The following is a 27934-nucleotide window of genomic DNA, read 5'->3' on the forward strand; positions in this document are numbered from 1 at the left end:
TTTCCGTACAGGAAATCCACTGGTGCCAGGGTATCCCCTCCCAAAGCCGGGATCTCCAGGATCTCCTCTGGTCCCGTTACAGCCGTCCAGTCCCGGTGGTCCTCTGCTGCCCGGCTGACCAGGGTGACCCTGCACAGCGAAGGATAATAAGGACATGATGACAAATTATAATTTGACCTCTCATTAGAATATTTACATTTCCATGATCATTTTTTTCTATATTCCTGCACTTTTTACGCAATATGATCTGGAATTTTTAATGTGAAGGACGAGGAAGAGAAAAAAATCTGAAAAAAACTTGATGTTATCTTTAATGACAAGAAACCTCATTAAGGAAATTAATGGATACCGTTTGCATCTGTCTACTTACAGGCACACCATCACTTCCTTGGAATCCAGGCACTCCCATTGGTCCCTGCAAAGATAATAAATACTTTAAATATACAATAACTTTAAATGGAGACACCTTGTGGGAAAAACATGCAACTGCGTGCTTGGTGTAGAAAATCTGAATGTACAATGTTTGCATGAAGCATTATATTTAGCAAACTGCGATATTATTAAAAAAATGTATTTGCTAATTAGTTATACACAGTATGTGCATACATCATGGATCTTTTCATTAGGTACGCCTTGCTGATACTGGACTGGGCCATATTTTGCCTTCAGAACAGCTTTAATTCTTCATGGCACAGATTCAATAAGGTGTCGCAAACACTGCTCAGAGATTTTGTTCTCAGATTATTCTGTAAACTCCAGAGATGCTTTTGTGGTCACTGAGATCACATTTCTTACATATTCTGAAGCCCAGTTTGAACATGTCTACATGCCACGTGGAGTTGTGATTAGCTCATTAAATCTTTGCATTAACTTAGATATTTTGTAGTAGATGTATTTTACCCTCTATAGCCAGACCCGATGCTGGCATCAGACAGGTGTCTTGCTAATGTTTTTAAAAACACCTGTAACTCCAGTAACTGCTGAATGTTTTGCTAAATTAAAAGAATTCCAACGGTTCTTGAAAGCAGCGACTCTGCACGTGTCAGGGATATTAGGGTCATTACGGTAATCCTGAGAAGAAGGTTGGTTGAGAGAAGAGAAAGTGAGTGAGTGAGAAGCAGCTCTACAGAAAACAAACATTTGAATGTGGGTTTATTTTACTTTGTTTTTTTTATTATTTTGTTTTTTCTGCTTTCTGTGATATTCGTTGAGATTTGGATGTGCAGCCCTACCAGGGATTACCATAATGACATCACAGGAAAAGAACAGAAATGATGCTTTCAGGAACTGCTGATATTTTTTGTGCTAATGTTTCCTTTGATCTAAAAGTTTGACCTAAAACCAGCACTCCCATTGGTTTTAATGGGTTAACAAGGTGGCCACTGAGTGAACGAATCACATTTAATGGGAAAAACAAATTACAACCAACGTAAAGATCTGAAGCACCTACTTTGTCTCCCTTTGGACCCGACGGTCCTTTCAGCCCAAGGTGGCCCTTCTCTCCTTTTGGCCCAGAAGGCCCAAGGACCCCACGTGGCCCGTCCTGTCCAGACGGTCCAACTTCACCGAGAGTTCCTGGACGACCCTGAGAGCAAAGAGAAGACATGATCACTGTTCACCAAACTGCAAGCAGAAAAACCTAGACTGCACACCCACGGGGAGAGTTAACATGTGAGTGTGGCTCACGTGTAGTCCATGTAATAACACAAGTAGTGATATGTGGTCCTAGTAGAGGCACAGCTACTGTAGGTTCACATTCAGTTAGAGAATACAAAGAAATTACAGTAAAATTAATGAAAAATACATTTTAGTCTTGAAAGAGCCAAAAATTCATGTTGTCTAAATGACTCACACAGCTCACAGGTGCACCGCTCAGTCGTGACCACAGGAGGGCAGCATAAACACAACAAACACTAACAGGTGGCTCTACTTCAGGCAAACGCACACACACTCACACAGCACCCAGATGTACTGACAGCCTCCCATTAGCTCAAACTGCTTCTGCAGTTTGGCCTAATTTTTGCTACATAAACAAGAACACAGTGTAACACATTGTGGGCTGTTCTTCACTTCAGGTTGTATTTACTCAATTTTGGACCAGATGTTATTTTATTATGTGTGAAACCTTGGAATTCAAGGTGGGTGTACTTGCCTTCTCGTGTTTAATGGCAACTTTTTCAACTTTAATGACAGTAATTAAATAACTCACATTAATATCAGTGCGTTTTTAATGTGTGGCAGTGAAACACCTGCTAGCAGAATTTTGCTGTAAGTTTACAGGTAAAAACAAATTTACAGGGTTTTCACTTAAACACTGTAAATGTGTTTGTCTTTGTAAAGTGACAGTGATGCCAGACTGGTCTTTGTCACACTGTCTTACCTGAGCTCTCAGCTCTTTTTCCAGCCTCAGGGCAGGCAGGTAGTGCTTAATGACAGGGCTGTGCCAGCCTGCCTGAGTTGTCTGGCCCATAGTTCACACTCACACCTGGTTTCACCCAGGGAAAATATGCAGGGATCCCATAGGAAGCTGCTTTCTTTCACGCCTTTCCTTTCATCCCTCATTCCTCCATCACTCCTTATTGAAACAACTGCTATACATCATTTCTTCTCCCTCTTTCTTTTTGGTTCTCCTTTCCTCTTCACCTTCCACCAACTTCCTACTGCTTAATCTCTGACCTGTCTTCCTCCCAGCTGTCATCACAGTTTAAGCAACATACACCTATAAATGTCTTAGCAGACCTCCAACCACTGGGTTAAGTATCTCTTTGTTTATTTAAAACTCAGCAGGTCATGGGGTCACCTTGTCCAAAGGCTGCACTGTCTTTTTAGTTTCTATTTTCAGGTCATGGGTCACTTTCAAAGCGTCTGTCTGGCCTTACATAAAAGGTGAGAGGTGAAGAGTTGGTTAAGGTGAAAAGACGATCTGGTGTCAGTTAGTGAACAGTGTTTTTTCTGCCTCAACCAAAAAAAGATGTTTACAAGCTTGTAAAATAACCAACAAATGCTAAAAATGGCTTCAAAACCGAAATCTCTGAAAGTCTGAGCTGTTTATTGTCCCTGACTCTTTGAGGGAGGTTCTGAGGGTTTAAGGCATCTGTGTATTCCCTAACATGGTATGGTTTTAAAAAACTGAGAGAGGAGGGGGAAGAGAAGAGATGAAACAAGAAGGTGGGTGAAACCGCCATAAAAACAGTTACATGTAGTTTTAAATAACATCCAGGCAGTTTAATTTGCCATAAATTTAAAGCTGCTCTAAAATTCACCAGGGGGATTAGAACGAGTCTTTTCAACTCAACTTTATTTATATTGCAAAGTAAAAATCCTACAATAATAGAGGGAAAACCACAACAATTAGAAAACCCCCTATGAGCCAGCAGTTGGTGACGGTTGGAAGGAAAAACTTCCTTTCAGCAGGAAGAAACCTCTGGCAGACCCAGGCTCAGGGAGGGGCATCCATCTGCCGTCACTGGTTAGGGGTGAGGGGACGAAGACAGGAAAATAGACACTCTAATTTAAAAGTAGAGTGGGTGTCCGTCTCCTAAATCCAAACTGGGAGCTGGTTCCATAAAAGAGGGGCCTGAAAGTTGAAGGCTCTGTCTCCCATTCTACTTTTAAATATCCTAGGAGCCACAAATAAGCCTCCAGTCTGAGACCAAAGTGCTCTTGTGATCAAGTATGTGACCTTGTATGTGAGGAGCGGGAAATTCAATTCTGGATTCAAAAAAGAACCAATGAGGGGGGAAAACCAATATGGAAGAAATCTACTCTCCCAATCAATGACTGTTCAAACAACTGTCCGGTCTTGCTTCTACAAGGACTTTGGTGCTAGACTGTACAGTGGGTTCAATGAAGGAGAACAGACCTCACAAGATCACAGTTTTATTTATCTTCAAAAACAGCTTCTTGATGCATCTGGAAACAGAGCTCAAAGCTGGAGATGAATCAGCTAGAGCAATGGAAGTAAATTAACAAGCCATCCATGCACTGAGTGTTTCTTCTTTCCTCGCCTTATTTCACTCTCTAAGTGTTTAAACAGCACTCTGCATTTAATTATTAGTTATCTTTAATCTCTGGCTCTCTTCTTGCCTGACTTTGCTGTCTGATTGTTGGGGTCTTCTCTGTTTTACCTCACAAAATAAATCGAGGACTGTTGTTGTGATTTGGAGCTATATAGGTAAGATTGAATTAAGTAGTTAAATGGCCTTTAATTAAGTATATGTCTAGCTCTGCTTTTTGTAGACAAGGAGACAAATTTTATCGTTGATCTTTCCCCCTGCCAGCATCTCCCTGAGTCCCGACACCGTCTCATTTGCCAGTTGGCATCCCTGTTTGTTTTCATGCCATCCCGTCGGGTCTCCGCCCGGCTCTTCCAGACCTTCCATCCTCATCACCTTCCAGCAGACTAGTCAGTTTGTAGGCCCAAATCCCTACCAGCATAATGGGCACAATGGACCCTATTCTGGCCCACTAAGCTCTCTGGACTTGCTGCTCCCATCGAGCATACCTCACTTCCTGATAGAGGAGAGTGCTTGGACAGACAGATTCTAGCCAACATTCGTGTGATAACCAGTGTGTGTGTATGTGTGCTGTTTATGAACACACACGCATGCAAACGCGAACACACGCCCTCGGGCCCTTGGAGGGTTTATCCGCACACATTGTTCTGTGAGCCGGTTGTGCTATGGGGAAGATTTTAGCTGTCACACCGCATGCTCACTTGGGTTTGATGATGGGCTGAAGATGAGGCAAGGGGTGGGCAAATGATAGGTCTTTGGGTGCAAGTTTAATCAGCAAACCAGTCTGATAACCCAATTATGGTTGGAGCCAAATGAATCGGCAGAACCTCAAACGCCTTTGCCAAAAAGGCAGAGTGAAAATACGGGCTGAAAGGACGGGACTCTTGATGCCGTTAAAGGTGAAACAAGGTGCAAGTCTTCAGCTCCCACACTCCGTCCATTTAAAATTACAGACAAAAGAGAAAGAAGGAAATCCTCCTTAGATGGGAATGTTTGGGTTAGGTCTATTCACTAATGGTCCGACTGCAAACCTAAACATCTCGTTTATCCCAGGCATGTTTGTCCTGCTCCAGATGACTGAGGATAAACCAACCACAGACAGAAAGTGAAAGTAAAGCCTCAATTTTTTTAAGCAAATTTAAGACTAATCACATGGTTTCTTTTCCCAGAAAACAGTTCAGTGGCCTGGTATTTATGTATGTATGGCTGTGAAAGTTGTCACTCCATAAACATAAAAAAATGACCCAGCTGACCTGGACAAGCACTTGAAAACTTTTAACACTTTGAATTAACTGCTGAAAAACATCCAAACATTTTCAGCTGCTCCACAACTCATCCCGAGTAGCTCCAAGCCTCTGCGCGGCTTCCAGATTTTTTTCTTTGTGTGATATCGGACCAAACATTCAAGAGTTTAATTTCAAATCAATACAGCATATAAGCTCATGATACATTTCTTTTTATTGCTGACATAAATAAAGCAACAAAGCTTAAAAATTGTGAGATATTTCTTTAGCTTCTCCTTCATTAACTGTCTGGCTGAAATAATTTACTGTTTTGTCAATTTGCTCTACTTTCCAAAACCCTGAAGATTTTTAGTTCACAAGTGAAAACAGCACAGCCGAGAGGCTGGTCAGTGAGCCCCAACAACCTCCGATCACTTGGAAAAGATGTATATTTCCTAATTGGTTGATTGCTGGCTGTCACTGGGTATAACTGGTTGCAAAGAGATACACTTCACAAATACAGATAGATGGTGTTCTACACACAACCTCCTTTTGATTGTACTGATTGCTGCCAGGCTCCTGCAATTTCTCAAAATTTGCATGGAAAACTCGGCTGCCTGCAAACACTTGCCAGCTACTCACCGAGTGGTACTGTAACATGAAACATTGCTGCAGAAACAGCCGATGCCTTCAGTGTAAAAGTAGTACCTTACCGCTGTAACCAACTTGGTTCAAAGGTTGTACATTGCTTTCGGTTTCCACTCTCCTTCTGTTAGTTTTACTGCTGCTTAGCAAGTAGTTGGCAAGTGTTTGGAAACAGGTTGGCAACTTGCATGCAAACTATGGGTGACTGTAGCTAGCGACCAAAGTATATGCAGGAAGCCTTTGGTGCAGTACTGTATCCCTCTTTGTGACCATTCTTATTGTTAGCAAGCTCTAACAATCAGTCACTAATATAGAACATGCACCAGTGTGTAAGCCTATATGACTGTAGCTCACATCATCTAGCGATGGTTTCCTAATGCTTGAAAAAGCAACAGTAGCTTGATTAACTAAATCCTAATGCTCTGATGATAAGACCTGTGTATTACCATTTGATGCACATGTATGGGCATATCATATAATATCACTTCACTTCAATAAACACAACTGAAACTGTTTTCTATTTTTCTATTTCATGCCACTTCATTTTACAGACTTGCTTTTCTTTCTTTGATTTCAGTGCATCTTTGATTCTTTTGGTTTTTATACCTGAAACAAGTTTCTTTGCAAACTTACATTTTTATTTTGGGTAAAGAAACAAAGTGTTTTCAGATATTTTATCAGTTTCCCTTGTGATATAAACATAAAACAGCTTCTTTCGCTATTCATACTTTAGGTATAAAATATTACAGCCAAACTATCATTGAATGTAAGTTAATTAAATGGTAGCCAAAGTTTACTGATTCTGGTTTGCAGTGAAGCTCGCTGCATCAAACTTTCTAATATTTCCTGGTGGAGCTGGATTGTTAGTTTTCAACACACTGTATGGTTTTCATACTCCATAAGACAGATTCCTACAGCTCCGCTCTACAATTGACTCCTCTGGGTTTGGTGATGGCTGCCATTACACACAAACTGTTCTCTGTTTTCACCCAGGTGCTTACCCCACCAGTAAATACCCTATTACTGGTCAGCAGACGATGCCATAAATTTGTGGAGTTTCCTCAGCTGTTGTCCAGGAAGTGAGCAACTTCCTATTTGTTATTTAAATGCAAACTACTATGAATCTCTACAAGAAAGACTAAAACATGAGGTAAAAGTTTCAGAATAGGTTTTTACAGCTGTATATATGGTTTACAGCCTTTTATCCCCTGGTCTTAGAAACTTTAATTAAGTGGTATAACTGGAGCTAAAGCAACATTACACTCCCATGCGTCCACCCTGAAAGTTAGCCCACAATGATGCCAACTGCTCAGAGCAAACAGCACATGTAATTGGCATGCACAACTCATCTAAACCTTTAAAACCTCTAAACCACTGCGCAAGTATTGTAGATAATCAGGTTTGGCTTAAAAACTAATTACAGTAATCAGTGTTGAATTATCTGGTAGGTCGAGACAAATGGAAAATGAAAGAAGAGGAATTTTGTGCTTAAATACTTCAGTTCACTGCAGTATTGCAGTTGCAATAAGCTAAAGTGGATAACAGTAATCCTGTTCTGAGAAAATAGTCTCAACTACACCCCTTTCTCATGATACCATCTTATTTTGACCTTTGTGCTACATTACATTTTAAAGATAAATTATCACAGTGGCGTGTCGGCATCAGTTAACCCCTTAACGTTGTGTGTCATATTTAATGCATACAGCTTTTTTGCCAGTTTTTGGGACTTCGACATCATCGGTGTGAATTTTCCCCCTGAAAAACCAAAATAAATTGCACAATACATTTTTAAGCAATTGGAAGAAAAAAAAACAAATATAGAAATATAGCAAATATAATACAAATTAAATGTCATATATGAAAATTGAAATGTGATTTATTTTTAAACAATAAAAAAAATAAAGTTAAATATACACTATTTTAAAAAACCAAACAAATTTTCTGGCAATTATTTCATGATTCAGGCTTTAAAGGGTTAAAAAAGAGTAAAAAGAAAAGGTTAAAGGTTAAAAAGCATTCAAAGATAAAAAACATGGGTGAAAATCATACAAACTGTAAGCAACAAATGAATCCTGTTGTATCAGCAAAAACAAGACAAGTTATACCAATCAAACATCCCAAAACTAAAGGTGGATTAGCTACGAGTGGAAAAAATGTCAGCTTTCCTGTTTTATTTAGGAGAGTGTTTCATGAATTTGACCATTTTAACAAGTTTCTGTTTAAATTATAAGTAAATTTGCAGAATTGTTTTTTTTTTTAGTAATAAATGTGTTTTCCACACTGCTGTGTTAAGTGAACATGAGGAGTTTAGGTTGCAAACACCTAACTGCGTTAATATTGAGTATCAGTTCAAACAAATGAATGTTGATTTTTTTCTTAATCTCATTGTTGGCATCACAAAGGAAATGCTGTCCCGTCGCGGCAGATGGCCCCGCCCCTCCCTGGGCCAGGTTCTGTTGGAGGTTTCTTCCTGTTTAAAGGGAGTTTTTCCTTCCCACTGTCACCAGGTGCCCTTGCTCAAAGGGAGTTGTCTTAATGTTGGGATTTTCTCTCTATTACTGTAGGCTTTTTACCTTACAATATAAAGTGCCTTGAGGTGACTTTTGTTGTGATGTGGTGCTACATAAATGAACTTTAATTGAATTGAACTGAATTTAAGAGAAGGCAAAAACTTTTGAGCTGAGGTCCATTAAAGTAGGGACCTCAGCTTAAACGTGCTTAAACGTGCTGACTTCAGATGCAAACATTGCGCCTATAGAAGTAATCTAGTATTCACTTCTGTTCTTTGAATCTGGTTTCATAACATTTTTGCTGAATTGTGTCATAGAAACTGTCACTAAAGCTTCTGAAAGTCTGGATTGCAGACCAACCTAAAGGTCCAACCACCTCATCCAAATCATATCTGCTCTAATGACGGCTGAGATATCCAAGAATGCACTTTTTTCCGCTCTCTTTGGGATGCCAAACAAGTCTAAAGCTTGATCAAAACAAGACATCACTCCAAATCTGGCCTCAGCGCTGTCCACTTGGTCATATCGAATGATCCAAAACGCTAGAAACAGCCAGACTTTTACTTTGAAGGAATTTTCAATTCCCCTTTACAGAGGCTCTTAATTACGTGAATAAGAAGTTGAGGAATTAAGTGAGTCCTCATGGTTTAGATTCCTTCTTTCCTTACAACATACCAGAAAGTTGCAGAAGAAGGGAACGAGAATGTTTTACACTTGGAGATAAAAGCAAACAACTCAAATCCAGTCAAGCCTGTCACACGTCTCCACATGGATTATAAAAAACCTTATTTTCCTTAACTTCAAACACATAATATGTCCATATGTCTACGCTGCTCTTCCAGGGAGTGCAGGAGCTTCCTCCCCTCCCTCCCTGTTTCTCAGCAGCATCTACCCTTACTGCACAAAGAGATCACTTCTGATTGGATCAGTTCCAAACTGCCTTTCTGTACAATTAATTCATTAATTCTAATTAAATGTCACATTTTCATCTCGTTTTGAATCGTTGACTAGTGTCAGTACATTTCATCATAGTTTTCGTGACGTGGGTTGCCACTGGCGGGGCAGCTCTAGTAGGTGTGATGCGTCGGTGGTCGAGCGTGTTCGTCCATAGGCCGTTTGCTGTTCTTTGTTTGGTTAAGCTTTTGAATTGTTCGGCTTGCCTCAGATTAAAAGTGTGCATGACAAAAAGCTGAGGCGCATCCTTGTGCGAAGACGAGCTTCATCCAGCTGTGTTTAGTTAGGCTGGGATTGAGATTCCTGCAGAGCTCTCTGCTAATGTGCATATTTTCTATATCAGAGCGTATCTGTGTGTGTCTCCATCAGCAGTGTGGGACATATCTCCTCCACGTATCTCCTCTCTGCTCCTTCAAAACAAGAGCCCTAAGAGGAGAAACAACAGCAGAGGCCCCTCTACTCCCATGCGATACCATCTGACGCCCACCCAAAGTGCAGCGAGGAGTCAGCGAGGTCTAAATCAAAGCAGCAAGAGCAACATATTTGCTTTTAATCGTGCTTATTTTAAAGCAGTACTCAATGTATGAGACACGCAGTGCGAGCGGATTAAGAAATACCACACACATGCTCAGACATAATTGCATGTTCTGTATTTCTGGGTGACATATTTCGTCTTGCCCTTTAAATTGATGAGCTTCTGCATGTTTAACAGGGTCTCACTGAGTTTATGCTTAACAAGAAGGGCACGGCAGCTCTGAGAATAAAATGTCATAAATGACAGTTTGCATTTATGTGGAATTGTCATAAAACAACTTTGCTGTCATCACTTTAAATCACAAGAGCCTATAAAATCAGTAATAATCAGGTTTGCACATTCCTGCACGTGTTGACCTTTGTTTGAGTGTGTTTGTGTGCTTAGACTTAGATCGCCCAGGTATTTAATTCCTACTTTGTACAGAAAAGGGAGCAGTGAGGATAAACTACAGAGATCTGGCCTCTGGATCTTTTACTCAACACTTATTTTTTATTCAGTTTAATTCTTTAATTTTGTTTGAGTTAAATAAATAGGATTGCAGCTAGTATTAGACATATAAAATGAAAGTTTAATGTCTAAAAACTAGAAAAAAATGTAACTTTTTGGGACTAAGAAGTATATGTATCCAATGAGACACATTAGAAGTAATGTACGAATAATTTTGCACTTTAGTCGTGTTGTGATGATTATTTCAGGTTTGCTGTTTAGATTGTGATTCGTCCATATAAGTAACGTGGTTCCCAGTGTTTGGGTAAAGATTTGCCTTATAGCAGACTGCAACTGAGACTCCTGTAGCTTCGGTCAGTGTTCAGGTTAAGAGTTTATCTCCTGCTATCACAGTGCTCCTGTGACTGTGCGACTAATGGGGCACAAAAACACAACACATTATTTTGTCTAATAAATAATGTTAATATTGAGTAGAAGTGTTGTTAACACTCAGGGCAGTCTTCTGTTTTTGCTTTTGTAATACATTTTGATAAAATAAAGTTGTATTAAGTTGGTGTAAAATGTATTAAAAATGACGTATGACTCCTTTACTTTCAGGGGCGATCGTTTTTGCACACATAAGCAACTTAATAAAACTCAACTCTTCATTCGGCATTACTTCATTTAAAACCAGCTTCTGTAACTTTAAGCTCGACCAAACACAACTTATGTACACACAATATAACTCTGCTGCACTTGATTTTCTAATCAACACTAATGTGAATGTCGTTAAACTTCATACGATACTGGAACACATGAACGTTTTCCATCTGGAAGGCTGTATATTTTGCAGAACTAGCAAGTGTAACAATCTTAAGTTTTGGTTAAAAATACTTTGCCTTGCTGCTTCTTTATTACTTTAGCTGTATACACATTCTGCTATCAGGACCAGTGACAGGTGCACCGCCTTGCACACGAACACTTCAGTATACCCACTCTTACACCTGTCATAACTCAGCTTTAACAGGAAGCAGAATTAAATACACATACACACAAAATAAGTCTTAGATAAAATGATATAAAACAATTTTTAAAAAAAGCATCAGTTATCGTGTGTTTAGTAGAAAATGCCAAAACTGTATCACCACATGTTATCAGATGAGCCCTTCTGAACTAAACAAACTCCCTTTTCCGAGGAAAATCCCCCACACACTAAATGTAGACTTGTTGTAAATTTCACTTCCTGAACATGCCATATGAGGGCAGTAGAGTGCACTGAGATAATGCACTTTGATAAAGAAGGTCTTTAAACCTTGTGTCCAAGTCTGTCTTTAAGATTTAACACGAAACAACAATAATAAAATATTCAAAGTCTGAAGAAGATGAGAAGATGAAGAAGGAGTGACAGAAAACAGGCTGCAGAGGTCAGGGAAGTAACTTTTCTGAACACACACATGAAAACACACACACACACGCACGCACACTTGTCTCTTTGTGTCTGTGAGTCTGTGATCCTGGTGCCCCTGACCTTCTGCTCTTTTCTAGTCTTTGTGGTGGCTATGACCTTTGACCTTTTTTAGAGTAAAGGCTGCCTCTTCTTGGGGAGTGGAGGGGCTATGAGTGTCAGGTGTTCGTGTGTTTGAATAAAGTGATTCAAGGCGAGACGCAGGTTCAAAGCTCTCATTTCAACTCCGACTGACAGACGAGTAAGGCGGGGTTTTGTACGTTGAGATATTCTTGACAATGGGAGCCAAAATGGCCCCTTTACCACTATTTTACAAGTGTGTGTGTGTGTGTGTGTGTGTGTGTGTGTAAGATGAAGCCTAAACAAAACCCACCAGCATGCTTTAACTGGTGGACTTCCTGAAGGGGGAACCTGATAAAATATCAGACTGGGGCCCAGGAGCATGTGTGTGTGGGAAGATGTTTGTATGACAGGCCACTGCTGATAAGTTGGTCCTGAACATCACCATATATGTCGCACACACACATAGCAATACCTGAGATTTAAGCACGCGTGCACCACTATTAGCTACACTTGTTCACAAGCCCTCAGTCAGGGACGTGCACGCAAACTTAATAATCTCCAGATTGAACGATAAGGAACAGAAAAGCGAGAGATCAAAGTTATCGAAAGGAAACAAAAATCTCAAGTTGCTGAGATCTTTGTATCCTCTCTTTATCAAACAGTGAACTTCAGTGCACACTCTCTCAAGTATTTTACTTCTCTTTCCTTTTCCAGTGGTTTGAAACAAAATCAACACCACTGTCGTTACCCTTTCTTTTTTAACCTCTGATGACACCATCTCTCTGTGGCAGTGACAGAAAACTTAATCCATTTTGAAACTGTTATTTCTCTGCCAATTCCTCCTCCTTTGTTTAGGGATTACGAACAAACAGTCTGAGCAGTGTGTCCTTATCTTTTCTGAAGGTAAAGGCCTCAGGGAGCCTTTCATCGAGCGGCCTCATAGGGGATTCATCCTACCGTGACACACATCTACTATCCCTATGCCTTCATCTCACTTTAGCCGAGGTAGACGCTCTACCTTCCTCTACATTCATCCTTTATCCCTGCCCCCTTTTTGTTGTCTGTCTCCATGCGAGACAGAGAGTGTGTCTGTTTCTTTTCTCCTGAACAGAGTTTCAAATTTGGCGCAGTCTGTCAGGACTGACAGACACTGAAAGACAAATTCATTTGAACCAACTTGAAGAAAAAAAATTTGCATGTTAGAGGCTTCAAATAAGCACCTTTGCCAGCCTTGGCAAGCCAACAGCATAAAAAAACAAATACATCCATCATTTAAAGTTGCACCATGCCCATCCTTAAAACTGATAACTGGAATCAGCTGTTAATAACCGCAGATAAAAGGATAACGATTGAGAAACAATAACGTATCTGCCAACCTTTTCTAGGCCATCAATTGAAGGGCTTATCAAGCAAGTGTGCAGCCCTTACGATCAGCTTACACTACCGTTAGTAACATTTACAAGATGCTCACAGGAAAATATCCAAAATAGGAGCATCTGCACTGGGAAGGTACTTCTTGAGAACCTCTAACACTATGCAATAGTTGCTACATGTACAACCAATTCACTTAAAGACCAAGACCGAACTAACCAGCATGATTATGGCACAAGTCAAACACATATGTACTTGAGTCAATGCTGAGGTCTCACCTCATTAGGTTAGATCGTGTCAAACGCGAGGCGGTTTCATATGTCAGTTACTAACAGTCTGTCGGTATGTGGGAGTCGAATCTTCTCAAAATTGTCCAGGCCTTAAACCTCATGTGTGTTCTCACTAGTCGTAGTAAATCCATAAAAATAAGGATTTATGGAAATACTGAATAAGAACTTGCTTCCTTGAAATAGACTACATTTACAGTTCAGAATTTAATATTACATAAAATAAACTATATACAAAGTGTCTTCAAGCTTCTTGCTTGAAACCATTCATACTACACAGAGTAATTAAGCAATAAACAATTAAACTGAAATGTTTTTCATGGTTTTCTCTTTCTACTATAGAAATGTCGTTTTTTTAAAACAGTTACAGTTAAAAAACTGGACAGTCTGGGCAATGAGCTACCAGAACCTTCTCTGTCATCTTAAATATTCATGTCTTTTTATTTATTGATTCCCTGTTGTGGGTATGAAACCTCAAAGAATGATAAGTTTGTTTAGCTTTAGGGGGGGGGGGGGGGGGGGGTATGTTAGTAAAGTCACCTCATCTCATGCTGTCATGCTGATGCAAGAATGAATATCTCAGCTTGTGCTGCATCACTTCTGAGCATCAGCCTCTTTGCAAGACTCCTCATTTAAGCTAAATAACCCAATCACCCGGCTGCAGGTAGGAGGTGGCTGGACCTGACTGTAGCACCAGTGAGACGCCTTCAATAGCATCAGCCTCTGCAGTCTTTCTCTTGAGTGAGCCACTCACATATTGCAGCTGACAGTGTGAAGAGCTTCACTCCAGCACGACACAGAAAATGTTGAGCTGACCCCTCTGGACCCTCGGCAAAATCAGGAAGTCTTTTCCCCTCTGTCTCTGTTTCTGATCAGCACAGATAAAGGCCTGACAAAATTAAATAAAACACATGCTTCCTGATCTTTCTTTAATTTGAAAAGCCCAACCAAACCATCCTGTCGTCCCCAGGGCTGCCCTTTGACCCTCGAGGTTCACCCAGTTGGAGAGGATGTTTTTGGACTTAATAGATCCATGTTAAATCCACCGAACAAAAAACATCACGGAAACATGTGAACACAAGATTTCAAACACTTCTGCTCTGTATCCTCTCAGAGCCTCAGGACTTTTTAAGTGGAAGAAAAACTGAAGCCGTCGCGCAAATCTAATGAAACTAAAAACTAAAACATCAGTGTGTTATGTAATGCCACATATAAAAGCCTCTTTATCCTTTCTAAGTTTGCGAAGCTGACAGGGAAGACATATTTGGTTGGTTTTTTTGTACTTGTTTTTCTTTATTACCAGATGTCTGCTACATGCCACATTTATTTGCTGGTGATTATTCTATTGATATTTTTACGCCCAGGCATGCTGGCTCTGCCCACCGTTCCAGGTAAAGTGCCCTCAAGTGCTGTTCGCACAGATGTGGGTAGGTATGAGCCAAAAAAATTGTCATGGGAAAACACGAACAACAAATGCAAGTATCACAAATATTTATAAGGTCAACGACTGATATACACCCAACACATTTTTTTAATGAGACGCTGTACATCACACGTTCTAAAACGAGTGATTTACTGAATGAGGGGAACTTCCAAAGACTTACAGAAAGAAAAAAGGGATAACCAAACTAATTTTATTAATAAAGTCAGTGTAAAGTTTTTGTCTTTCTGGATGTTTGGAGGGAGAAATTGGGGAAAGTGCAGGAATAATAACCTCATATTAAAGCAGTTCGATCATTTAGTCTTCATCGTTTGTGTAAAATAAGAAGCCATTCATGTTGTCATAGTTTAGATGCCATGGCTCTAAAGCCATCAAAACTTGGCCAAACTTACATGTAGCTAGGTAACATGATTAGCACTGGGGTGACTGAATCCCAAATATAATAACAGTCGGCGTTTTAATAATAATTTGCTGCTGCAAATCTGGAACTTCCCACACTGCAGACTACATTTAAGTGGGGCTTACTTAGTCAAGAAGATAGTTACACTTAATCAAAAATAAGCAGTTTCACCTCTACTGAACAACAGGTGAAAACATAAAAGAAACTCAACAATAACAAGCTAAGGAAAATTTAAAAAAAGATTGCTCTACTTCATCTGTTTCACCACTTTGAGCACTTATGCTACCACTGAACAGAGCCACGCTAAACCTATGCATTTCCCTCATTTCCACCAGCTCTTCTTAGCTGTAGCTTCACATATATTATAAGAGATTCTACTGGTCTCTATATTCAACTCCCAACATGTGCCACAGCACAGAAAAAAACCACCAAAGAATTGCAGTAGTGCTGCGCTCTGGTGTTTCTAATCACTGTCTGCATATCTGTGTTCAAACTGTAGTTTTTTGAATAGTTTCTCATAGATAAAATGCAAATAAAACCTCATCTAGCAAACCTCTCAGTTATAAGGTGATGCTGGCAACTTTTCCATTTTCTCGTGTTAATTTCAAAGTTTTAGGAATCATAAAAAAATGTAATGAAACTGAAAACTTGTCCTTTTGGCCTGGTTTTCATATGCTGTGTCACATATGTCACACTTTAAAATACAATGGGTTAGAGGATGTAATTTAACCGCTGTCATGTTTCTGCTTGTTAGTAATATAAACACTGTACGGTATGTTTACAGTCCATTTATTAGCACAAGTATAACTGTATTGTAATGAATTGTATCTAGTTTGCACAAATGCAACTCAGTCCAACCCAGTATCACGGCACAGCGTGTAATAGACGCTGGTCCACCACCGTGTAGATGTCAAGCTTTGCCTCTCCAAAGCGTGAAACGGACATGCATGCTCAAGTTACAGTATCAGCAGGGGGAGGTAATACAAAGAAGGTATGAAGTACCTCCCAGGCTCCTTCTACGCTGGAAACAATTAAGCTTGGTGACTGATATGTATTTACATGTAAATGTGTTTTTGATGTCTCTTTAAATGTTTTCCCATGATTCTTCTCATGTTGGCTTCAAATAAAATATCCTCCTCTGGTGGTCGATCGGCCGATGTGTCTATTACCGCACGTCTAGTCTCTTCCGAAATCTTTTTCTTTTTTAAGTAACTGACCAAGAGTTATTAACTCCAGTCCAACATAAACAGCTCAGCTCTGCTCGTGAAGGCGGATCAATGTAGCGACACCAGCAGTAACATTGCAAACGTGGACATCACTATGCCGCTATGGTGTAGGTGGGATGTATGTGGATTCAATGAGGTGCTGTGAGCTAACACTACATCAGATGCAGCGTGCTGATGTGCAGCAGCTGTGGGCAAACTAAGGCAGCTTAAAGAGCAACTGATAAGAGATCGATGCATGGAAGAGTGATGGTTCGTGGTATGTTGTGCTTTTTCTCCACTATCAAAGTATCTGATAAATAGAGAGTGCTGCTTTTTCTTTGTGAGATGAACTCCTGATAAACCCCCTCATTTGTTCCGGTTCTTAGACGTCCTTGTGTGCAGATAGGAAATTTAAGAAAAACATAAAAGTTCCCCTTAAGGGTTCAAGAGCACATCTGCACAAAACATACGCGACAACATTTAAACGTTGTCAGTTACCCTCAACTATCTTTGATTCATATCAGCACATCCATTTTTTTACTATGTTAATAAAAGCTGACAAAGTTTCCAGCAGAAACAGCTCCGGGATGATAAACGCAATTCACGTCCGGCTGAAATCCTGACAGCGCCGGCTGACTGTTTCTCGTCCAAAGCAAACTTATCAAGAGGAAATCAGAGGAAGATATTTGACAGACTGTAGAAACATCTCACTGCTGTGTGTCTGGAGAGGCAGGGCTGTGACAGGAACTCGGGGAGAAGCCATTAAAGTGGGATTTACAAGGTAAAGAGCATTAGAGATGTCTTCAGGAGGATTTAGGGGGGCCTGCGAGGCTGCAGATGCAAGATAGCAGAACTTCCACTCGTCTTTAATATCGGGAAAGATCTTAAAACCCAATTAAAGATAATGATCTGTGAAATATTTAATATCTTTTTACTTGTCTGAATGTTTACATCATGTATGAGCGTGACGACGATCGATGCTGGGATACTGTTTTTAGAGTCCCACTGAGGCGGGAGTGTACTTAAACTCAAAACTGAGTCACAGTTCTGTGCAAAAGTCTTGAGCCAGCCCTCATTTCTTTATATTTTATTGGTCTAATGTGAACTTTAAAAACAACTTACTGATCACCAATAATTAAGTAATCCAGTTTATCTATTTTTCTGTTGTACTTGACTTTCAACATTCAACAGTATTTTTTGTTGTTTTTATTTTTCTGGACCATTAATGAAACCTGAAGGAATTCATCTGTCATTTCTAACCCAACGGCTCCCAAACTTTTTGTGCTTTAATTGAATTTAAACAATTCGTGGCTACAATAATAATAATTATATTTTACATTAAAAACACAATTTTAATTGTGGATGTTGCACATATTCCTCGATTAACCATTACAGAAACATTCAAAATCGATTACTAGTACAGTTAATTTAGGGCAGCTGTCACATAAACATTGCGTTTAGTTAGTGGTCTAATCATTTGTTAGACACTGTATACATGTACATACATAAATAACATTCACTGAAGGCAAAAACATAAATATGCTCCCTTAATTCCTTTATAGAGAAACAACCTTGAAAGCAAACAGCTAATGTTTAGGTCTGTGAGCACTGGTTTGCTTTAAGTTTAGAAACAGAGATTTAAAAACTTTCCTTTGTGGCATAACTCGAGTCTCCTTTAAACCTCGCTTTGTGTTCAACGCTTCAGCTGACAGAACCCAGTCGGGCGTCCGTTAACGGCCGTTATCGGGAGCATGCCTGAGCTCTCTGAGCTCTAACTACAAAAGTAAAACTGAAAAGAGACAAATGAGCACCTTCCCGCTCAAACGGCTCCCAACAGTAACAGTTAAAGACACAGCGGCTGTGTCATTTAGGCTTATCAGAGGGGCTGAGCAGAGGTAGGTGGCATTACCTGAGCTGTATCATTTACCTACATTTACCTACGGGTAAGGCGACACTCGTCACCATGTTATTTACCTAAAGTGGTGTACAGTTAGCAGGCAGTAAGTGTAGGGCTGCTGTGTCAGACAGTAATTGCTGTTTGGATAAAGGCTGAAAGAGACCGAGCTCACAGTTAGTCTGGCTTTAGTCAGGACGTCTAAGCAGGGATTTAATTTTGGAAATGATCTAATAATAATTTGCTGTTTTATTGAAGAGCACGATTCACTGATTTACATAAGAAAAACAGGGCTATTTTAGATAAGCAGCAACAACCAAATCCTGTTTATTTATACTAAAAGGATTTTTGCTGCGTTTCACTATTTAATATTTGGATTATGCTCACTGATTTGCACTCACACTCACACCTGTGGACAATTTAGACTCACCGATTAACCCAACACGACTACATCTATGTCTTTGGGCTGTGGGAGGAAGCAAGAGTACCTGGAGACGACCTCTGCAGAAGAGGATGGATGGATGGATTTATGGATTTTTGGATGGATAGATCGACTGTTTTTTTCATGCTTCATTTAAAGGGTAATACCGGTGGCCTCACCCATCAACAACCCAGTTTGTAGCCCGAGAGGGAAAAATCCAAGGATAAATAGGATTTTTCTGAGGAATAAAAAAAAGTTTAAAAGAATGACACTTTCACTTCGTTCTAGTGCACTTTCAGTTACTGATTTGGAACAAAGTAAAGCTCAAAGAGCAGTGACAAGAGTGTAAGATTTAAAAAGCAGGGTAAAATAGTGTGTAATCCTCAAACAGCGCTCATAGGCGTGGTTCTGCTGTTTTCTAAGCAGTTCATTTCAATGTTAACCACAAAAAAAACCCAAAAAAAAACAATTGGCAGAAAACTGTCGCAAACATGAGTAAATCAGTTTGTGCTCTTCATTTAAATATTCCCTGTTTCATAAAATGAGAACTCTCAGAAATATATATGTAACAGGCTCCCATTTCTTACATTAATCTTATGACTTCGCTCTCTTTGTGTACTGTTTTTTTTTTTTTTAACGCCGGCACTCGGTCGATTCTGACTCAAAAGCAACATTTAAAACTATGGCTGATGTTTTATTGCTGTAGCAACTGTGATTTACTCATTTTTAAATCTTGCTAATAAAGCAGCAGTTTGTATTGGAAGCATTAATATCGCCACCTTCTGTTGTTTTAGAGAGTTTGTGTTTGTTTGCAGCACTCGCCCGTCTGGCCCGATGATGCTGAAGCTGTTTTAAAACCTCGTACAGTAATTTATTAGAGACCAGCAGGATCACACTGACATTTAAAAGTTTCCTCTTAAATTCCAGCCATAAATCAGAGGAGTCAGCCGCTCTTTTGCTCGATACTGAAGTGCAAACAGATGACGGGTGATATATACTGTGCGTATGTGTCATCACCACTAATCAGTGAGCTGATTCCATCATATTCTGCCAGCCTTTGTTTGGATGTTATTGTTAATTTCATGGTAGCGGTGATGAGAAAATAAGTTCCTCGCCCGGAGCCACATGCTGTTTTGTGTTTACTCGTTGATTCGTCTTCTGGAGAAACCACATTTACAGCTATTGATGAGAACTGTCGGAGCTTGCATTACACAGTCTGATACAGGCGTCGCTTTGATACGTGTCAAATAGCGATAATGTTTCTGGGTGTTAATGTATGTAGCTGTACGATGGAGAGAGATAAGGCCTGGAACTGAAGCCTCGAGGTAATTATTCCTTAATTAAATGAAGGTAATGTACTTGTTTCCTCAGAGTAAAAACCATAATTAACTGAAACTTCAAAGAGGATCAGTGCAGTTATCAGTACAATAAACTCCTCTGTGTGACTGTAAAGCTGCCAGATAACAAAATTAAGATTAAGTAAGATAACGACGATGACTCTAGATGAATAAAGGAGTGTTTAATAGTTCCTAACATCGAGTGAACAACTGTGAAACTTGAAGTTGTTTTTTTCTTTTTGTAAAACTGTGCCAGAGTCTGCAGCCAGCCCTCATTTTGGATGCATAAACATATAGAAATGCAGTAGAGAAAAGGGAAAAAACACAGGCTCTACAATTTTAACAAGCTTGAAAGACAATATTTGGTGTGACCACCTTTATTCTTTAACACAGTCTGAGCTGTCTTAGGCATCTTATAATTTCTGATGATACTTTGATGTGTTCGTATTCCACCGATTTTAGAAAGACATACATCTTTCTCTAGAAGGAAAGTACAGAGAAATGTACATGTACATGAGCAACTTTAAAACTACTTTGTTGCAGGTTTTTAATAATAAAATTTTAAATATCTACTAATAAGAGTTTAGCTGAACTAAGAACTTCTTAGATCCATCAACTATCTGAGAAACTGGGTTCAACACAGACTTTGCTACCAAGTTGAAGACTTTCAAACATCCCTAAAAACCAAGCGATAAGTTTCTCAGGTGTTGTTATTGGACTTAAACAAGTGAAGAGGACATGAAATGGAAAGCATTTCCCCAAACTCCAGAGGAGAGTACACAGTTGAAAACTTGTGAAATACTCACCCTGCTTCCTTTCTCTGGAAAGCACCTGCACCCTCTGCTGCAGTCCAAGCCGTCACATGGTTCATCAAACTTGCCACCCTGAAGAAATAAAAAGGTGACAAATTAGAAAGAAATTCTGGGAAATGCATGAGATATGCGATAGCTGTTCCAGATCAAACTTTCAGGTGTTTATCCAAAGTGGGCGAGACATCCTCTCCCTCCTTTTAGTGGAACTGTGGGATATAAAAGTATGACACTGAACACGCTGCTGCAAGAGCACCACTTCAAACACCTTGATAAAAATATGGCAACAATCAAACACAGCAACGCAATGAGTAAACAACGCAATGAGTCACACCGACAATATCTGCTGCTGCTGCAGCTGCCAGACACTGACAAATTTGATGTAATTTTAAAAAGGTCAAAAGTTGTTAAGGTGGATTTAGAGAAGGCAGAGGTGCTTATTGATGAAGTGCAGGAATTTCTTTTATGTATTCTCCAAACACAATGTGTGCCATCACGTTCTGTATGGTGTTTATTATCCAGTTGCACTGTTGCACTTGTGACAAGTCCAAAACTGAACCAAGACTGCAGAACCAGTGATGGGGAAACCCTTCACCCTGCAGGGCGCCATCATAATGTCATTGTGACCGGTTTGCTTTCTCAGCCAGAGACGAGGCTTCATATTTGGCAAATAAGAGAGTCTGTATTAGTGAATAAATGAAAGCTTTATGGATGAATCTAATCGTAATCCAACTTTGTTATTCGCTTAAATAACAAAACGTACCAATCGGCATGTTAAAGGCTTGGCTCATAAAGCTTCCTGAATTTATGCTGAATTGGGAGGATTCAAAGGTTCTCACAACATGAAATGCAAAGTGTGGTCGATGTTTTTAAAGAAGCGCGGCTCTGCATTTATCAGTTTTGCATGACTAATTATACTCCATAACTAACAGCCCATCATAATCAGAGTGGACTGCTTTTTCAAAGCATGACAAGGACACTGTGTGATACAGCTTCACACAACCTTTTTCTGATGGCCACCGAGCATTAAAGAAGGCCAGACTGTACTCTCTGTGACCTCAAACCTGAAAGTAACCCAACGTGACCGCAACTGTAATACAAACCAGCTTTAACCTCTTAAGCCCCGACGTCTAACCCATCTCCTGCCTTTTGCCCCCGTATCTGGAGGCGTTGGGGGTTAAGAGATTAAACCAGCATTCAAGTTACAATCTGAGATCTGATCTAATGTCAGCGTACAAATAAGCCTGAAACACTTTCAGTGAGAGAAACTTCCGATTCAACAGTTATTATTACTATTATTGCGCCATGTGACGGCACGCTAGGGTTGTGCTGATTCTCGGGATTGAGGATGGGAGGAGTTTGCCGATTTTTTATAACATTTGTTGGGTATTTTTCATTATTATTATGATTATTTTTTATCATGTGTATTAGGTAGTGATGGTATCAGTTGAGAGCTCACATGGTCAGGTTAAGTAGAAGAACTATCATACAACTAGCATGCAACTAAAAGTGCTGTTCATGGTTCTGAAACAGCAGCAGAGAGAAGCACATGTCAGCATAACTCAGCCAGTAAGAGAAGCAGCATGCTCACACAGAGTTCATACAGTAATGATGTCTGATGTGTGTGCATTGACTTCTTCCAAATGACTTTTGTGTTTTCTCATTTATCTGCACTCAACACAGGTTCAGTGTGCGTGACATTCGGCTACTGAAGCTCTAAAACACTCCTCTGGTGATCTGCATTTACAGGATCTGCATTTCTATATGAGATTCGGTCCTTATGGAAATTTTTTTTTAATTATAATAGATAAAGTTTCATTTTAATGTTCAAGCAGCGGCCTCAACAAGCAATCTCACTTTAAAGTAGACCTTTTGTGTAAATTTCTAAATGACATATTTTTATTCTTGGAGTGCCCTAGAGTAGCTTTGCATGATTCACAGTTCAAACTGATCCCTCTTTATCTTATCTCGGTGCCTCGATGCAGTCCATTTTCTCTCTGAAACAAGCTGTTTTAGCTCCTGTCTCCTGAGACAACTTTCCTCTGATTGGCTGATGGTGTAGCTGGTGTGCCTAAGATGTCTTAAAGCTGTCTGAAACTGATCATTCAGAGCAGTCTAAAGCCTTTCAGGTCACAGGGATTACTTGTAATATGTAATATGAACATCCACTACTGGAACGGATTTCAAGCTCAAGAATATGAATCCTACATGAACTTACAAAAACTGAAACAAAGATCATGCAATACGAAACGCTGATAAACATCTTTTACTGCTTATAAATACTGAAGGAAAAGACGTTCAGATGCAGATTTACCTTCTAGAAAGGTGTAACTTCAACTCTTCAGTCATACACTTTGATTTTATTATATCTGTTACATATTAATGGTAAAAAATGAATTTGGTTTATATGTTGTAGTATCTGGAGAAATTTGCAGAAAAGCTCATAAAGTTTTATTCTTGACTTTAACTGTCTGACTTTTTGGGTCATCATCAGTCAAGACCCCAACCTTAACTCTTACTCTAATCCCATCCAATAAGAATATGTCACTTTCTATTTCTAGATTGCCTTGTCAAGGAACACAGATAACTTTTGCTCATGAAAAACTGTTCAGTTTTCCCAAAAAAGTCCAGTTTGCCTTTCTTCAAAATAAAGGGTTAGGGTTTTCAGTTGTAATGATGTGGACCTCAGAGGCAAGTTTATTTTTTATTCAGAGGGCCAAAAACTAAAAAAATCTTCACTACATGTCAGTTTGTTGGCACTGAACAACAATGCATCAGATGATAGAGACTCCCCGGTCATCACAGGCCTGAACATGTCTATTTTGCAGCTTATAAACTCCAAGTGAACTGCAGATTAACCTTTTGGGTTCCATTCCTGAGATATCTATGGAACATCACACGGCTCTTTTGGAGTTTATAGGCCACCCAGAGAGAGACAGCGAGAGAGAGAGAGAACCTTTATAAGCTGACCCATGAGTCTTAAACTACACGAGGCTCTGTAAACTTCAAAAAACCCAAACACATCCATCCGTGCTTATGGATCCGATGATGAGATAGACGAAATCTGCGAGTGCTCGTATGGATCTCTGAATTTATTGATGATGCCTGAAATTTTGTCACCTGCTCAAATAAAGTGTTGCAGTCTTGATTGTTTCTGTGTGAACCCAAGAAAAAATGCTCTATATGAAACAGCTGTTTGAACCTCTCTCCAGGGTCAAACTCGAGGGTCTTGGCTGACATTTCACTGACTGCTCATGAAGAGGAGAGACGGCTAGAAAGACGTCAGTTGACATCTGACGAAGATGAAGAGGACAGATGTGGATGAGGATATGTTGTGATGAGGTTTGAAAGTTTGCAGGGTGGAGCTTATGTGTTTTCTGTATTAGATCATATGACCCCAGACTGTGAGAGCAATAATCAAGGTTGAGGTTCGCTCAAAAGTTCCAATCCAAATGGCTTTAAAATTTCTTTGAGTATAAAACTAGAGAGATTCCTGGAATTAGGCATTTTTTTCTAGAAGACAAAGTTTATAAATATTTTTAGCAAAGAATATTAATAGAGAAGGACAGACCAAAGAATACTATTGGCAACTTCACCTGCTACAAGTACTACAACTGCTGCTGCTGCATTGTGTGATTGTAGAGAAAAAAAGTAGAGGAAATTTTACAACAATGAGAAAGTGAGCTTGGCACAGAGTAGGGAGAGAGAAAGAGAGAAGGAGGGGAAAGGTCATTGGTGCTGGTCATGCTTTTATTCCCTCTGATCTCCTCTATTGGTCTAATCACAATGACAGAAGGAGGGCAACAGAGAGGGAAACAAGAGAGGGAGAAAAAAGGGAGAAAGAGAAAGTAGGAATGGGGGGAGACCAAAAAAAAAAAAAAAATAGGGAGGGTGCTCAGATTGAACCTTTGGCAAAGAGGCTAAAGAGACAAGAAGCTAAAAATAGAAGCACAGCAAGTGATTTGGAGCATTTTTCCTAATCACAATGAAATCTTTAAAATATAAAGGAAAAGAGGCAAGGATGATGGGAAATCTATGGAATTAGAAAATAATAGCAAAAGAAAGAAAAGCAAAGGAGAGACTTCAGATTTGATGCTGATTAATAGTCTGTGCATCTCAGTTCTCAGATTTCAACTTTTGATTTGGGTCTGTTATCCTTCTTTTGTTAAACCACAAATTCTTCCTGGTGTATTGTCGAATGAGAGAGCACTGATTCAGATTCTCTTTGTCCCCGGGATCCTCACTTCTGGGCTCTAATCCAGGTTCCACCTGAGCAGGGCGGAGATGTGCTTGGGCACTGGTGCTTGTTCACTTCCCTCTGTCCACACCCAGACTTTAAAGATGAGGGATGATATGTGCAAACAGATGCTAAGCTGCAGATCAGCGGGGGAAAAAACTCAAGAGTAGAAGCCGAGTGATGTAACGGTGAACGCGGAGAGACAAAACATAGTCACGTGCACGCGGCAAAGAACTACTGTTAACAGGAACACGTGAGTACATTTGGACAAGCAGACACAGGTATTACACTGTACTGCTAATCCCAACACCCTAAAGCTCAAACATAAATGTCAAAGGAGACCTTTAAACATGACAGAACAGTCAAATTTTCCTCTCTATGAAACTCAGCACACACACACTTACAGAGCTACAGACAGCTAAGATTATCTCATAGAAAAGGTGAAGATATCAGGACAATGAGCTTCACAATGTGAATGCTACTTGATCATCTCTTGTGTTCTCTCGTGTGTTTAAGGCGTGCTGAGCACTTTCTGCTGCTGGACAACATAAAAGCAAAAAATACTTCATTGCTGGAGTGAAGACAGAAGCAAGCTTTCTTGTGTTACAGGGTTAAAATTAACTCTCAAGTAACTCAAACATTTCTCACAGACTTAGACTTTTCGACAAATGAGAGCATGTTTCACAGTGAGTCTGTAGAGAATGAACTCTAACTTCAGCATCTTGGTCCATATGTTGCAGTTCCTGGTAAGAACAACTTCTTAACTCAAAAATCTCCGGGACAGTCCAGGAAGGTAAACTTAGACTACATCCAACTGTAGGGGAAACAAATTGGTAACAAGGACACTGATACAAAGGCAGCTAGGCAAGTAAAACAGAAAGAAGGGAAACATAACATGAGAAGCTGGTGTGTTTAAAAACTACTGGCCCACCTACACAGTCCTCCTACAGGAGCTGCAGGGCTATGAAAACTCAGTCCCTGAATCTCCCAGAGGGCGGTTTTTGTGCTACTGTTAATCCCAGGGGAGATTTGGACATTACATAGTCTGTGACTTTGTGTTGGACTTGCTTGAATCGTCCATTAGTGGAAAACATGTACTCCCAGTAATCAGGTTTCATTAGGGATGGGTATCGAAACCCGGTTCTTGTTGAGAACAGGTTCCCACTGTTTCAATTCCTTGGAATTGTTTGTCTTTTTTGCAAATATTCCCTTATCAATTCCAGTCGCCCCGAATGATGTCACCACGTTGCGGAGCGTCATTTACCTGGCAGGAAACACGGCGCCTAAGCGGCTCAAACGCTCAAAAGTTTGGTTTTACTTTACGAGAACGGATGACAACAGGGCAACTTGCAATACTTGCAAAGTAGATGTTTCATTTAAGGGAGGAAACACTACGAATATGCAAAAGCATTTGCTCACAAAACACGCGATGACCTTAAATGAATGTCGTGTTTTTAATTCCGCTCCGGACTCGTGAATCTCAACCCAGCAGCAGCGGTAACGTTTGCACGTCCTCTCCCGTTAATGCGGCAAGTAAATAATCAACTAACAGTGCATATTATGTTAGCGCGATCTGCCTTATTACAAAACCTGCTATTACTGTGCATTTAGGTGACCATGATGAGAGAGACAGAGTCTGGATCAGATGCTGGCAGTTCTCGCTGCAGTCTACCGGTAGCGTCTCCTTTCAGGCCAGGATAGACGAATGTCACCGAGCAGTGACTAAGTTTGTGGTCAAAGGCTTGCACCCATTTGCCACAGCAGATGTCCCGATTTTCAGTAAGTGAATGTGTTTAATTGTAGGCAGGACATTACTGGATATTCTTGTGTAATTGCTACAGAATAATTTATGTTACCCTTTGTTATTGCTACAGAAGAATATTTATTTTATTATTTTACATTTACAATGTTTTTTCCTGGGGACCCTGTGACACCCCATTGAAGAACCGTAGGCTGTGGATCTCTTAAGATCTCACTGTTGGTTTGTAAGGCCATGTTACTCCTAAATTTCTATCTTGTTCAAAGAGAAGATATAAAACAAAGTTCTAAGCTAATCGACCTTAGTGTTCTCCTTTTTTAAAAAGAATCGATAAGGGAATCGATAAAGAATCGAACCTTTAAACAGAATCGAAAATGGAATCGGAATCGTGAAAATCTTATCAATACCCATCCCTAGGTTTCATTGTAATCGTATAGAGTATATGAGCTCTCTAAATTCTTTTCAGCATCAAGTAAATGTGCAACATGTGCTCACTGTATATTAAACAAAGTTTAAGTTGTTTGGCATGCTATGCGCCCAATTAAATACATGGCTGCCTTCATTTTTCTGACCCAGGTGCAGCAGAAGTGCATCCTTGAAAGTAGGCTTACTAGTGGTCAAGTGTCAGGTCTAGAACCCCTCCAACGGTCGAGTGTCAGATCCAACATCTGCCACGATACACAACAAGCTCACTCCAGACAAAAGCCTGAAACTTTCAATTTGCAAATGTTTACTCGCAAAAGACTGTTAAACATGTTTATTCATGATCATCTACGTGGATCCAACACTGTGTGTTTACTTCTACTCTGACTTATATTCACTTAATAATCTTGAGTGTTTACCCACAGTATACTTTCCAAACACGTTTAATGTATGTGTATGTCTGACAGGGGTCTTTACTTTCATACTCTTCATAGACCTGAGAGGCACATCTCG

At 39.9% G+C, this 27934-nt stretch overlaps 1 protein-coding gene across 1 annotated transcript in view; it reads right to left on the reverse strand.

Moving 5' to 3' along the window:
• Positions 1–27934, reverse strand: part of col4a6 (collagen, type IV, alpha 6) — a 146420-nt gene that overhangs the window by 37596 nt on the left and 80890 nt on the right. The window contains exons 4-7 of the mRNA XM_085450705.1: positions 21000–21077; positions 1451–1585; positions 371–415; positions 10–129 (exon numbers count right to left, since the gene is read on the reverse strand). Coding sequence (XP_085306831.1) covers positions 10–129; positions 371–415; positions 1451–1585; positions 21000–21077 — 378 coding nt within the window. The remainder of the gene's footprint in view (positions 1–9; positions 130–370; positions 416–1450; positions 1586–20999; positions 21078–27934) is intronic.

This window comes from Copadichromis virginalis, linkage group LG3 (genome assembly GCF_057382275.1).
Source record: "Copadichromis virginalis isolate Kocher_CV1m ecotype Utaka linkage group LG3, C_Virginalis_male_GT1.1, whole genome shotgun sequence".
Classification (NCBI taxonomy): Eukaryota; Metazoa; Chordata; class Actinopteri; order Cichliformes; family Cichlidae; genus Copadichromis; species Copadichromis virginalis.